This window comes from Tachypleus tridentatus, chromosome 13 (genome assembly GCF_004210375.1).
Source record: "Tachypleus tridentatus isolate NWPU-2018 chromosome 13, ASM421037v1, whole genome shotgun sequence".
Taxonomy (NCBI): domain Eukaryota; kingdom Metazoa; phylum Arthropoda; class Merostomata; order Xiphosura; family Limulidae; genus Tachypleus; species Tachypleus tridentatus.
The window spans coordinates 129,872,189-129,886,175 of record NC_134837.1 but is presented as its reverse complement, the minus strand read 5'-3'; the positions used below and the strand labels follow the sequence as shown (position 1 = coordinate 129,886,175).

The following is a 13,987-nucleotide window of genomic DNA, read 5'->3' as shown; positions in this document are numbered from 1 at the left end:
AGCATGTTTGATGTGACGGTGATTCGAACCCGCGATCCTCAGATTACGAGTCGAGTACCCTGACCATCTTGCGATGCCGAGCCAATTATTTTATTTAATCTAATCACGAAACTCTAAATATTGTACTTCACCGACAAAAGTGTAAGTCACAAGTTTTCCACACTATTTATATCTCCAGATATAAAAAGATGAATATTGGAATTTAATTAAGAAACAAGTACAAAAGATTACAAACCAAGCAAGCAACAGGTACAGCAAGTTCCTCACTACATTACTTACGAACTTACTTTTAATCTGCAGCTTCACGATGAGAAAAATAATTAATGTTTATGTTTGTGGTATTACGGCTTGAGAGGGCTTGGTGTTTATTTCGATCGACTCATAATCTGTGGGTCGTGGGTTCGAATCCTTATTATCGAACCTGTTCGCGCCCATTCAGACGTTATAATGTGACGGTCATTTCTGTTATTCATTGGTGAAAGAGTTACCCAAGAATTGGAGGTGGGCGGTGTAGACTAGCTGCCTTCCCTTTAGTCTATAACTACTAAATTAGGGACAGCTAATGCAGATAACTCTGTGTAGTTTTGTGCGAACTTTAAAACAAACCCAAATGTTACTACTGTTAATTACGAGTTGTGAAAGCCAAATCTCAACATTAGATACGGAGAAAATAATTTTGTTATAAAACTGCGGTCACGTGTCATAGACGTACATCAATTCTATTCTAACTGGATAAAACAATAAGAAAAACCGTTATTAATCACACACAATTAGGCTAATAAAGATATGAACGTACACTACTCATCACAATTTGCACATTATATTTATATTATGTAAAACCGTCAATCAAGTTTATGCCTTTCAGAGATTGAAGGTGAGTATAGCAGCAAGCTACTATCCACCATATTTGTGCGGTAACCTAAAAAAATTAATATAAAGAAATTAATATCTTGTTATTACGTATTATATCTTTTATACGTAAGGAGGCGGGAAGACAGAAATTTAGGATCAAATTAAAATGTTTTGTATGCATTCTTCAATAATAAATATTTTGCTGACAAGAGATATTACAGTCTACGGTATTCACGATGCAAAAACTCCAATTTTTAAAACCAGTTTTAATCATTCCTTTTATTTCTAAAATATATATATATAGATGCATCGAACACACACGCATGCACATATATAAAACTGTCTTTAAATTATGTATTTTTAACACCAAATTCACAAGTAAAACACGGTACCATAAGTTAATTATACCACCAGTTACGAAAGTAGAACATTATAGCGTACATACCTGTAACACGGAGTCTTAGTCACAGTATTAAATCAAAGTTATAAGCGTAAAAATAGAACAACCAAATCCAGTACCTTTTTACTATACATGTAGTAATAAAATAGCATACACTATAACCTGCTTATGCATTTAACTGTAAAATTAAACATCAGATTGTGAAATTTCTTACAGCTTTAAGTGGTACAAGCAAAATATTTAGAGAAAAGATCATCTATAATATCCTCATCTGGATTTGATCTCTGGGTTGGAGATAACCCACTAAACCACTCTGCGCTTAAACAAACAATAATATTTTAAGAATAGTTGCTAACAGAACAAACAATAACATTTTAACAACAGTTGTTGACAGAATACAAATAACATCATAAGAACAGTTGTTAACAGAACAAACAATAACATCTTAACAACAGTTGTTAACAGAACAAACAATAACATCTTAAGAACAGTTGTTGACAAACGTAAGGCGTGCAAACAATAACATCTTAAACATGCTCGTTGTTAATCCCACTATTCGTTGGTAAAAGAACAAGAGTTGGCGGTGGGTGGTGATGACAGCTGCCTTCCCTCTATAAATTAGGGACGGCTTGCACAGATACAGTTGTTGACAAACGGTGACGAACATTTTAACTACGGTTATTGCCGAAACAAGCAAAAATATTTTAACTTCAATTGTTGACAAAAGAAGCAAGAATATTCATATAAAATTTATTTACAAAACGAGCAAGTACAAGATGCGCTCTCTAATGTTTTACTTTCATGACCAGTGACATAATTAACTTGTGGTAGAATGTTTCACTTGTAAATTTAATGCAAAAAGATAGATAATTTATAGATTCACTTATATACGTGTGTGTGCGTGTGCAATGTATATACATTTATATATATATTTCTTCTTTAATAAATACCAAGTATTAAATGTTGTTGCGGTTGTTAAACCTTTACAATGTTAATAGTTTCCCTAAATATATTTAGCGTTCATTACGGTGACATAAATGATATTTATTTCAAAAATACAAGAAATGGCTAGAATTGGTTTAAAAATTTCAAATGTTTGTATAGTGTTACTAAGTTACCTAAGCCTCGTTTTCAGTTTAGCTACCACTAACTGCAGTAGAGCCATGCCATATTTGCTCAAATATTTCGCGTAAAGCTACCCAAAGAGCAGTCCTTAATTCTTAACTGGCAGATCAAAGACAAATAAGCTAGTCAACAGTGTCCCCCATCAACTCTTAAGCTTCTCTTGTCTTACCGAAAAGTGGAAATTGACCGTTACTCTTATAGCGAGCCCACTGCCCCAAATTGCTTACAAGTAGACCATACATGGCCTAGAAAGTTGAAAAACAAACAACACCTTTAATCTACGATCATAAAATCACACTTTCACTTGACTTACACTACTGAAAGCAACTTATGTTTATTATAATTATTATTATCAATTTTACAGGTCCCTCACGAACCAGTGGGGAACATTTTTGTTGAAAACACACATTACTTAGTCCGGTTTTTCTCAATTTAAACTGAAATATTTTGAACATTTATATTGGCTAAAAACAAGGCATTTCCCACGCTCTTTTAACGTTGAGGCTGCGAAAGTTCATTTAACATTTAAAATCCGTCAAAGCATCACGACCTTAATAGTCATGTACAAAAAGCACGGAAGTCTCCAAATGACACACAGAGGTATTCAGGAACCACTTGGAACCATCTTGGTAAATACTGCGTAGCAAGCTGAGCACAATATTATACCTGTAGCTGCTTTCAAAGTGTTCCTATCTGCTTATCCTGCTGCTGACTATCGTGATATTTTAACATTCCCTACCGAATCGCAGATGAAACCGTTTGTATCTCAAAAATGTAAAAAGGTTATAGCAGAACCACAAAAAATGTCAATTGCTTAATTAATGATGTTGAGAATGTGGCTTTATTTACGTATATATACAGAATTTACTCCCAGAGGGTAGACCTTAGTACTAGCTAGTTCGAAGACTTGAGGATGTTGTATTTCACTTTAAAATTTATCATTTAACAAATGAAAAACTTTCTCGAAGTTGTCTTTAAAAAATAGTCCGAAAATCACCTTTCTTGAGATTTTCTGGATTGAACGCACATTTAATTAATATTCAATAAATTGTAGAGTGAAAAAAAAACCTAAACTCATAAAAGACGTATTAAAATAGTAAAATTTTTTCGTTCCTTTGTGGTATGTCGTAGAGCTTACAAAGCTTCAATATGGGATTCAATATCCTTGGTGAAAACAGCACAGTTAACCCATAATATAGCTTTCGTACAAATATATATATGTACAGCATTCAATTTTGAAAGGTTTGTTATAATGTTTGTTCCTTCCTATAATTCCAATTCCAGATGATGTCTGAATTGTAACAAAAAAGATATGCTCCCCAAATTTCGTATCTTTGTGTTACCAATAATGTAGCAGAGGAGTAAGCTTTTCTGAATTTTGGCATACTGAGGTACAATATCTTGTGGCATTCTTCTGTTATATAGCATAACAGTATGCCTGCGGGTTTTGATAGCTGTAGTGGGCAGAGCACAGAGAGCCCATTGCGTAGTGCCCTCCGCTAGTACAGCGGTAAGGCTTCGGAGTTACAACGCTAAAATCAGGGGTTTGATTCCCCTCGGTGGGCTCAGCAGATAGCCCAATGTGGCTTTTCTATAAGCCACACACATCCATTGCACAACTTTGTGCTTAATTACAAAAAAAGCCTCTGTTACAAAATGTGGAAAAGTTAATACTTGCTGGATTCCAGAATCTGTTGTTTGAAAATATTACTTTGTATTGTGCTTTTATTTTGTTCATATAGAAAAAAAAACGTTTTGAAATACAGGCCAACACTTGCTATGTAATATAGAAAAGTGAAATAAAAATTTAAAAAATGAAAATTTTTACTTCATCTATTCTACAATAGAATGGAGCAGATATTTGTTATGTTTATACCCCTATAGATTATCTCAATTTTTAACAAATGTAACAATGTAATAACTGCTTGCAGTTTAATTTCACATCTTCATTGTTCCTCATGACACAGAAAAGATATGAATTCTAAATACAATTGTTCATTCGTACCCACCTAAGTAAAAATAGGTATTCGATATTTTCGGTTTGCACGTAATCTTAAGCAACACCCAGGTTGAGCGGCCAGGTCGGACACTCATAAAGTTCGTCTATAGTAATATTTAGCTAGGACTATTGTCACTTATATGGTTAAACGAAATATTGAATTAAGTGCCATAGTTATAATGTCTCCACAGTTAAACGTTGGGAGCATGTTAACATGCAACCTGAGTCTTTGACCCTTCAAACCAAGTCTAAAATACTAGCCGTTAACCACACCTGGCATAATATGTTAATGATAACAATCGTTGTTAAAAATATTACTTTTACGAATTTCTGTTAAGAATTACAATATATTTAGTCACATCCTTTATGCTGGACTAAAGTATAAATCCTGCTAAATGTCATACTTAAGAATTCGAGAAAATAAACAATTTTCACTATAATATCAAACTAAGCATTTTATTTCACGAGTAAAATATTTATTTGGCTGTGTGTTTTTCTCGGCTAGAATGCATATAATAGTTTAACAATTATCTATGTATTGTAAAAACAAAAGCGAGGAAGTATTGAACGTTCCGAAGATTAAACACTGAAGTTTGACCTAGTTTTTAATTATAATAACAAGCTTACTGAAAATTGTACAAATGGACATAGTTTATTTCTAATTGCATTTAGAACGATGAAGGGCATTTCACAGTCCATATAGATCTATTATTATCACATTTGAGTCTTTTAACAAACCATCAACTTCCTCAAACTTGCAGATGACCGAAGCGGATAAAAAAAGCATTTCTTCGGATGGGCAAAACAGAATAGAAGAAGAGAAGCAAGGAACTTTACCTCAAGAATTAGAACTTCTTGGGGCTCAAACGAAAACGGAATCACCGAGAGAATACAACAGAACAAACAAAAATCCTGAGGAGAGTAATCTCCAAAATGTACAGAATGTTAATCTTCACGATAACACACAAAGAGAAAAAAATGTTGTTCACAACCATCAAGAAACTAGTAATCAACTCACAAAAACAAGTTACCACAGGCTCACTCACACGTTCAATAAAAGCTTCCATGAAGAAAGTGAAAGTTTTCGTCCGTTGATAACCCAGAATAACCAAAAACCTGATATTAATAATTCCCAGAATGTTTATCATTACATCACTAATGCTACTAACGTTAATTCTAATTTTTACTTGAATTCTGAGAATTTTGGAGATATTATTACCTCCGTTTCGCCCACTTTTAGTACATTGAATTTGAATTCAAGTTACTGTAATGCGCAAAAACTTCCCGAGCATAATTCAAGAACCGAAAACAGTCCTCTGAGGCAGTTTGAGTATGCAAATCACCAACCAGATGACAACATATACCAACTACCCGTTGCTCATCTTACGTCTAATGGAACTATCTTGAGCCTTTTAGACCATTCTCAAGCACTCGGTACTGGTTCATCGAATCTCGTGTTGTTGAACGACTACTTCGCAGGCCCATCGACACTGGAATCTTACCAAACATTTAGAGAAATGCCTGATTTGGATTCTAATGAGTTTCCGGTGACATCATTGGAGCTAGAATTCCCGGCTATATCGAATAATGAAACCTTGTTTTCTACATCACAGCTTGTTAATCAAACCACAAGTACTGATGGTGGGACTAGATTCTACCAACAAGAAGAGTTATTTCAAAGTCCATCCAACACCATGTCCCAGTTTCATCTGGATTCTGGCAGCTCAAGTAAGATGCAGTTCAATTTTTGTTTGTATGTGTGTTAACGAAATTTACGAAATCATTAAAAAAACGTAAATGTAACAGTTTCTTATAATAATCTGTAAAACATGTGTCATTCTCGCTACATACATACATATGTCAGTTTGGTGTGTTTCAGACAAACCGGTATTATCTTTTACCATACTTAAGATATCATAGGTTACGAACAGTTTCGAAGCTACAATGCAGTTGCTTATAAACTTATACACTATATTAAGGAGTGTAAACATTAGTGCTGGGGCTGATGCAGTGTGTGTCATGAATAGTGAAAATTATTAATTCCAACCTAAATGATTTTCAAATAGAGCTTAATTAGAGAATGTCTTTGCTAATGCTTGTATTGTCTTATTAGAAACATGATATCATTTAGTAAGTGAACTACATTTCATAAATATAGAAAATTATAACTTATCACTGAAACAACGTCAACATTTAGATAAACAAAATCAGTTCTATAAATTCCTTAGAAACATGAGTCAGGTCAGGAATTCTTATAATAAGAACTTGTCACAAGTTAATATTTCCTCTTTGAATCTATCGTAAAATGCTCCTACTAAATGTGTTTTGGTTTGTTTGTTTTTTTTATTTCACACAAAGCTACTCGAGGGCTATCTGTGCTAGCCGTCCCTAATTTTGCAGTGTAAGACTAGAAGGAAGGCAGCTAGTCATCACCACCCACCGCCAACGCTTGGGCTACTCTTTTACCAACGAATAGTGGGATTGACTATCACATTATAACGCCACCACGGCTGAAGGGTCGAGCATGTTTGATGTGCCGGGGATTCGAACCCGCGACCCTCGGATTACGAGTCCAACGCCCCCTAACTACCTGACCATGTCGGGCCTGTATGATTTGGAAGACTATAATTGCTGATATGAAACTAAATCTACAGGTTTGTTGTAAATGAAATATCTCTCACTGACATGAACTTTCTCAGTGTTGCTAACGCAGGTCACCCTCACTATGATAATGATATATCCTGTTTATAGAAGAGCTTTCTCAGCATTGCTAATGCAAATAACACTGAATATCTTTTATTAACAAGAGTTTTCTCATCGTTGCTAATGTTGTTCGCTCGATGTTGATGTATAGTAAACTTCTGAGCACAGTAAATAAACACTTGAGTACAACAATCTTATCTTTAACTTAAAAAGAAACTCAAATGAAAGTACCCTGCCGTTGGTTAGTTTGTTTATAATTAAGCAAAAGCTACACAATGGCTATCTGTGCTCTACTCACCACGGGTATCGAAACCCGGTTTCTAGCTGTGTGAGCCTGCAGACATACTTCTGTGCTACTGGGGCTACCTCGTCATTGGAGCTTCAACATTACTGCCAATTGCACCAAATTTTCGAAACTGAGGAATGCAGTGACGAGAGGAGTTCACTAGTCACTAAATCGAGGAAATTTACAGTTAAACTAAAGACAGTTATTCGGAGACTGAGATTCAACAAAATACATAAATTTTATGTAAGTTCTTACGACGACACGCACCTTTGTAAAAACAAACAGTTAATTCAATCTTTTGATTTAGTCATTACTAACACATAACATATAGATACTCAGCTAGGTTATAGATATCAATTTATTTCATATATTTACTTTTCTATTTGATTCTAAACTACACTGATTGAACAAAAGGAATAGCAATCTTTCTTAGATCAAATTAGAAGAGATGTTCCATTGTAGGTTAAATATTTTAATAATTTTAAAAGAGAATCGCTGCAGTTGTAGAGGCACTGAAGCTACTGTTGGTCACTGCTGGTCAACTGGTTATTAACTTACTTTCAGTTCCAGACAGGAGTTTTTATATGGTGTTTTCTCTGTATTCTTACGAGTTTCCAAGTAGTGTGCATAATAATCCACAAGTGGTCCTCCCACATCATTGGTTAATTTCTGCAGCTCATTGGGCTTTCCCAAAACAAAAATTCAATCAATTGGTTACTGTGATGGTGAATAAGCCTGTTGTCTTCTTATATGTACCACTACTCCAGTCTGCAGTAATGAATCTTACACCTAAGTCTCGATTTTAGATACTATCATAAACTTTAAGTAGCCTTTTCTGTACTACTAGATCGGCGTCAGTCCTACCACTGTCAAACTCATGACTAGCATTTTGCTCTCTGTGTTTTCACAAGAGTTCTGGGCGTTGGTCCTATTTTTTTTATAACTATTTAACTCATGATTCTCAATACTAACTGATTATCTAACTCTGCTTCGCCTATTCATTAACCTAATTTCACGATACAGGAGTCCTTCTTATACCATTTTTTCATGTGTGCATCACATCCAGAAACCTAAATTTTCTTTAGTTTCTTTCTTAACACCGAAGCAATCGTATAAAACTATTTTAAAATATCAATTGCTTCAAATCGCCTAATCAAAAATTGAGAAAATTCTTGGCTTATTTAAGAAGAGACAACAAATTTTGTGGCACCTTGAAAACCTGGATGCGGGAGACAAATACTTAAACTTAACAGGACGACGGAATAGGTGCTATAAGTATTTATAAACAAATTAAGAAATTCACGCACAAAATCTTAACACCTACATACTTCTGTTTGTGATGGTGCTCTGAGAAATAACGGACCATTTCCCCAAATACCTTTCCCTGTGCAATATATAGCGCTATCTACACCCAACTCTGTCCATTGAGCATACAGAGACGTCGTCTGTGTGTTTTTATTCGCAATTCAATATTTGCATAGTTTAATGAAGTTTTAAAAGCTCCCCCCCCAAGTACATATGTTACTATTTCAACTAATGGACATCATCAACAAAAAATATTGTACTCACTATTTCTAAGCAAATAATTATTACATTATACGTAAAGATAAGATTATAAAGAGTGAATAATGTAAAAAGCAGAAATAGACAGTTTTGTACTTTTATGACTGACTTTATTTGTGTCAAGCTTCAGTTATCAGATATGCTGAACATAAAATTATGTTATTATGAACCATATCACTCAATATAAAATTCGTACTGCTTAGTTTTAACGTTGAAGATCAATTCAGTTACAGAATATACAGTGGCACAGCGGTATGCCTGCAGAGTTACAATGCTTGAAACCGAGTTTCGATACCCGTGGTTGGCAGAACACAGATAGCCCATTATGTAACTTTGTGTTTAACTTCAAATAAACAAACAAAACATAAAAAATATTCATCTAGGGTGCACACCAGTAGCCCAGCGTTAAGCCTAAAGGCTTATAACGTTAAAAACTCTGTTTCGATACCCGTGGTGATCAAAGTAGAGACCATCGCGTAGCTTTGCGCTTAACAACAAACAAGCCTTTAAAAACTGTCAAGTTGAGATATAACATTTTCAATGCCTAATCGACTCTGCAGTTCTTCATCTTTGAGTAACTGAAACATTTCGCCATAAGGTATGTCCATATTTATTTCACGGGTTTGAGCAAATAACTTGTAATTATAGCTGTATTTAGCTACTTGTTTTCCCTGCAAAAATCTGTCGTATGAAAGTTTTCTTAAAACGCATTTATCCACAGCCTTCACATCTGGACAGTCTTGATGCGATTTCAGATTTGTTTTGCACAAAGATACTCAAAGGTTACGTGCTCAAGACGTAACTTATTTTAAATTACATATTATATAGTAAACTCCACCAACTCTAGTGCTCCTCTCTTACCAACAAAATGGGATCAACCCTCATCTTATTTCATGTCTGAAATAGCAAGAATTTAGTAACGGAATTTGAACCCTCAGCCTACAGCTTGTGGATCAAGCACTCTAACTACCAGACCAAGAAATACTCGTGGTGAAGACCTAATGAAGACAGCTTCATACAAGTTTAACACAGTAACTAACGATATTGAGATAACACAACAGTTATTCCTTGGAAATAGCAGAAAAAAGTTGAATTCTCACATTTCGCGAAAAGTTTTTAAAGGAAGCAGCGACGATAGTCTCAAACATACACACTCGTATAAAATACAATAGAATTTACTGTACCCATCATAGAAATATATATATATATATATTTTGGTTATCTCCCCACACACACATTTCGGCCAAACACTCCTTCAAGTCTATACGTTAGAAAACTAGTATTAGCGCACTGAATTATCACTGGCTTGAAACCAACATCATGCGTCACAACTGTTTGATCGCGATCTTCAGAAAAACTTTAACGACTAGGCTTTATAAAGCACAAACTCACGGTTAAATTCAAAATGTTAATCTAACTCCCGTATAAAGACAAGCATGATAACCTCCGTACCACAAAGTCTTAGATCTCCAGTAAAGCTGTTATCTAACATTTCTTATTTTAAGACATAAACCACTGCTACATCGCAAAGAATATTCGCATACTTAATGAAAATTAGCATGACAGACTGGATTGTTTGTCAGCTTCCCGGAATATCTACAGAAAACATTACGATAAACTGTTTCTACATCACTCCAAGTTGTTCCATTACCATTATCTTCACTGTTCAAAGGAAACACAATAACAAGAATGTGGATAATAAAATAAGCAACCTAGAACACAAATAATAGTCTAGGTAAACTAAATAATTCTGTTCTCCCTAGGCCCGGCATGGCCAGGTGGTTAAGGCTTTCGACTCGTAATTTGAGGGTCATGGGTTCGAATTCCCGTCACACCAAACATGCTCGCCCTTTCAGCTGTGGTGGCGTTATAATGTTACGGCTAATCCCACTATTCGTTGGTAAAAGAGTAGTCCAAGAGTTGGCAGTGAGTGGTGATGACTAGCTGCCTTCCCTCTAGTCTTACACTGCTAAAGTAGGGACGGCTAGCGCAGATAGCCCTCGTGCAGCTTTACGCGAAATTCAAAACAAACCAAACTAAGACATGACAGGAAAAACTTGGATGAAAGATTTTAAAGAATAACTTGGAACGTCTTAATAATTAATTACTTTCTTATTGTTTTATTTTGGGCAACGTTTTGTCTGCCGAAAAGCCTGTCTGAGTGTGTTTGTGTGTGTTTTTCTTATAGCAAAGCCACATCGGTCTATCTGCTGAGCCCACCGAGGGGAATCGAACCCCTCATTTTAGCGTTGTACGTCCGTCGACTTACCGCTGTACTAGCGGGGGACAGACTAATTTCATTGTAAAAAAGTAGCTTTGCGCGAAATTCAAAAACGAACAAACTGTTCTTCCCATAAAAGTATAATAGTGATGTACGTGGTTTTGTAACAATCATGTCAACAGAACGGTTATTTCTGAAAACCAACAATAATGAGCTAAATTATCAACATTCATAAAAAAATTCTCCGTGGACACTCAGATTCACTACAGCACTGAATGTTTAATACTCTGTTACACATTTGCCTGAAAGCTTATAATGCTACAAACTGAGTTTCGATACATACCGGTGAATGTTGAGACATAAGCTTTGTCATTCAATGTGAACCTTTATACTTTGTTATCCAATTGCACCCTGTAGAGAGGCTATTGTGTTGATATAACAGTGAGATTTTTGTGTTCACGTAGTTCGCTGAAGTAAGCTTTTTTACAATATGGGATGTGTATGTGGTTCATTACAATAAACTTTTGTAGTGTGTTGGACGTGTAGGTAGTTCTTTAAGTAAACCTTTATTTATATAAGAGATGTATGCAGTTAGGTACAACAAACCTTTGTAGGATATGAGACGTGTTTGTAGTTCGTTATGGTAAGCTTTCATAAGATTTAGGACAGCAGTTTGTGTCTCATTGTCCATCATGTGGTAATCAGATTTCCATGTTTATATTTTTGCAAGGATTAGGAAGAAACATTTTGATGTAGTTGTAAGTCTTTGTTTGAATATCATGGTGATGGTGTACCTGATAATTAAGTAATTGCTCAGCTCTATCAAATTAATTGAAAGTAAATTTTAGGGCTAATATTTTATCAGAAATGTGCTTGTTTTCGCACAAAGATACAAAGCAGGCATTCTGCGCTTCGATCAACGTTGAAAATCAAATTCAGAAATTTAAAGTTGCAAGTTCTTAAACAGATTGCTGATCCACCTAGGAACTTCATAGGGGCAACTCAGTGTGTATTATAACCAGTGTATTATATATATCTATATATATTTGTTCTTGAAATTATGTGGAATAAGTAATTAATTGGGTATGTGGGTTTATGGTATATCTTATTTTATTAAATGGTTTTGCACAACTGATATGGGATTAATGTTTGGTGTCTGAGTGAGTGATTACGTGTGTTTATTCAGGTTACTAATGTTACTGTAAATAAACTAGAATGACGTTTGTTCTCTTTTCTAGTCTCTAGAACACGTGTGTGGTTATCATTCTTTCTAAAACGTTGTTATCTGGAATACATGTTTCCATATAGAACTGATACTATAGATAAGAATTTCAATGAATTGTGTAAGATATATTGTTAGATGTAGTGGGAATCTCTGTATGTATATGAACTTAAAATATCATGGTTAGCTTCTGATGTAGTATAAAACCAATTAACATATCTTGTCCAGTGAGTCTACTTTTGTAAGATTCTTTAGAATATTGAAATCTCTTCCAGGGACGATTTGAGATATAGGTTTTTGTGTATCATAATTCATTTCGTCATTCTGTTCTTGCGTGTAAAGAATTTAAGGGCAAAAATTGTCCCGATATTTTGTTATGAATATCACACTAGTCCTCTAACAGTCTATCTTACACAGTTCATGTGAAATGGTAGTAATAATCTAGCAGCAGAGACAGAGTAAGACTCTGACTACATCTAACGTTCCATGCCTTGTAAAAGTTTGCTGTAGCAATCTATAAATACATCCTATGCCCTACAGAAGTCTACGTTTACGAAATACAAACATGAACACAGTGTTTTAAATAAGCCAGAAGACCTTCCATGCTGCTCTATTTAGTACAAATGGTAACATTGTGGGCCTGCAGTACTTGATTGTGATAATGGATGATCACAAGTACCTTTAATCAGATTACAGCCACCAAGATGCTGATAGGTTTATATACAGAAAGTTGTGTGCTCAAGCGCTCATATCTTCTTTCATAGTTATATTTTTAACTTTAGTTTTAGTTGAAGTGTAGAATACAATATCAAAATTCCTCACGGTCAACTTTTGATAATTATACATGTAACCATCAACTGTTTCTACAAGCTTGGGGAAGGAGGTATAGGGGGTAAAGGTCTGGCATGGCCAAGTGGTTAAGGCACTTGACTCGAGGGTCGCGGTTTCGAATCCCCGACACACCAAACATGCTTACCCTTTCAATCGTGGGGGCGTTATAAGGTGACATTCAATCCGACTACACGTTGGTAAAAGAGTACCAAAAGAGTTGGCAGTGGGTGGTGATGAATGGTTGCCTTTTCTCTAGTCTTACAACGCTAAATTAGGGACGGCTAGCGCAGATAGCCCTGGTGTAGCTTTGTGCGAAATTCAAAAACAAAAAACATATGTGTGAATTAAACGACATAATATTGTAATGGAGTAGCGCCTTTGATACAGTATTTGCACATTAACATTACCTTTGTTTTCTGACTGTCTTATGGCGCTGCATATTTAAAGTTTCGGCAATGAATGATAACCTTTATAATATTTTATTTATACTGTTTCTCTATTATTTATTCAATTATATTTTTCTCTTTTATATTTAAGGTATTAATCTTTTTTCATCTAGTTATTAACCGGATGAAATAAAAGATTAATAACTAGATGATGTAGGAGATTAATAAATAGATGCTGTAGAAGATTAATAACTAGATGATGTAGAAGATTAATAACTAGATAAAATAAAAGATTAATAACTAGATGATGTAGAAGATTAATAACTAGATAAAATAAAAGATTAATAAATAAATGATGCAAAAGATTAATAACTAGATAAAATAAAAGATTAATAACTA

At 34.7% G+C, this 13,987-nt stretch overlaps 1 protein-coding gene across 1 annotated transcript in view; it reads left to right on the top strand.

The window, feature by feature from the left end:
- Positions 1-13,987, top strand: part of LOC143238050 (uncharacterized) — a 34,281-nt gene that overhangs the window by 786 nt on the left and 19,508 nt on the right. The window contains exon 2 of the mRNA XM_076477958.1: positions 5,138-6,104. Coding sequence (XP_076334073.1) covers positions 5,138-6,104 — 967 coding nt within the window. The remainder of the gene's footprint in view (positions 1-5,137; positions 6,105-13,987) is intronic.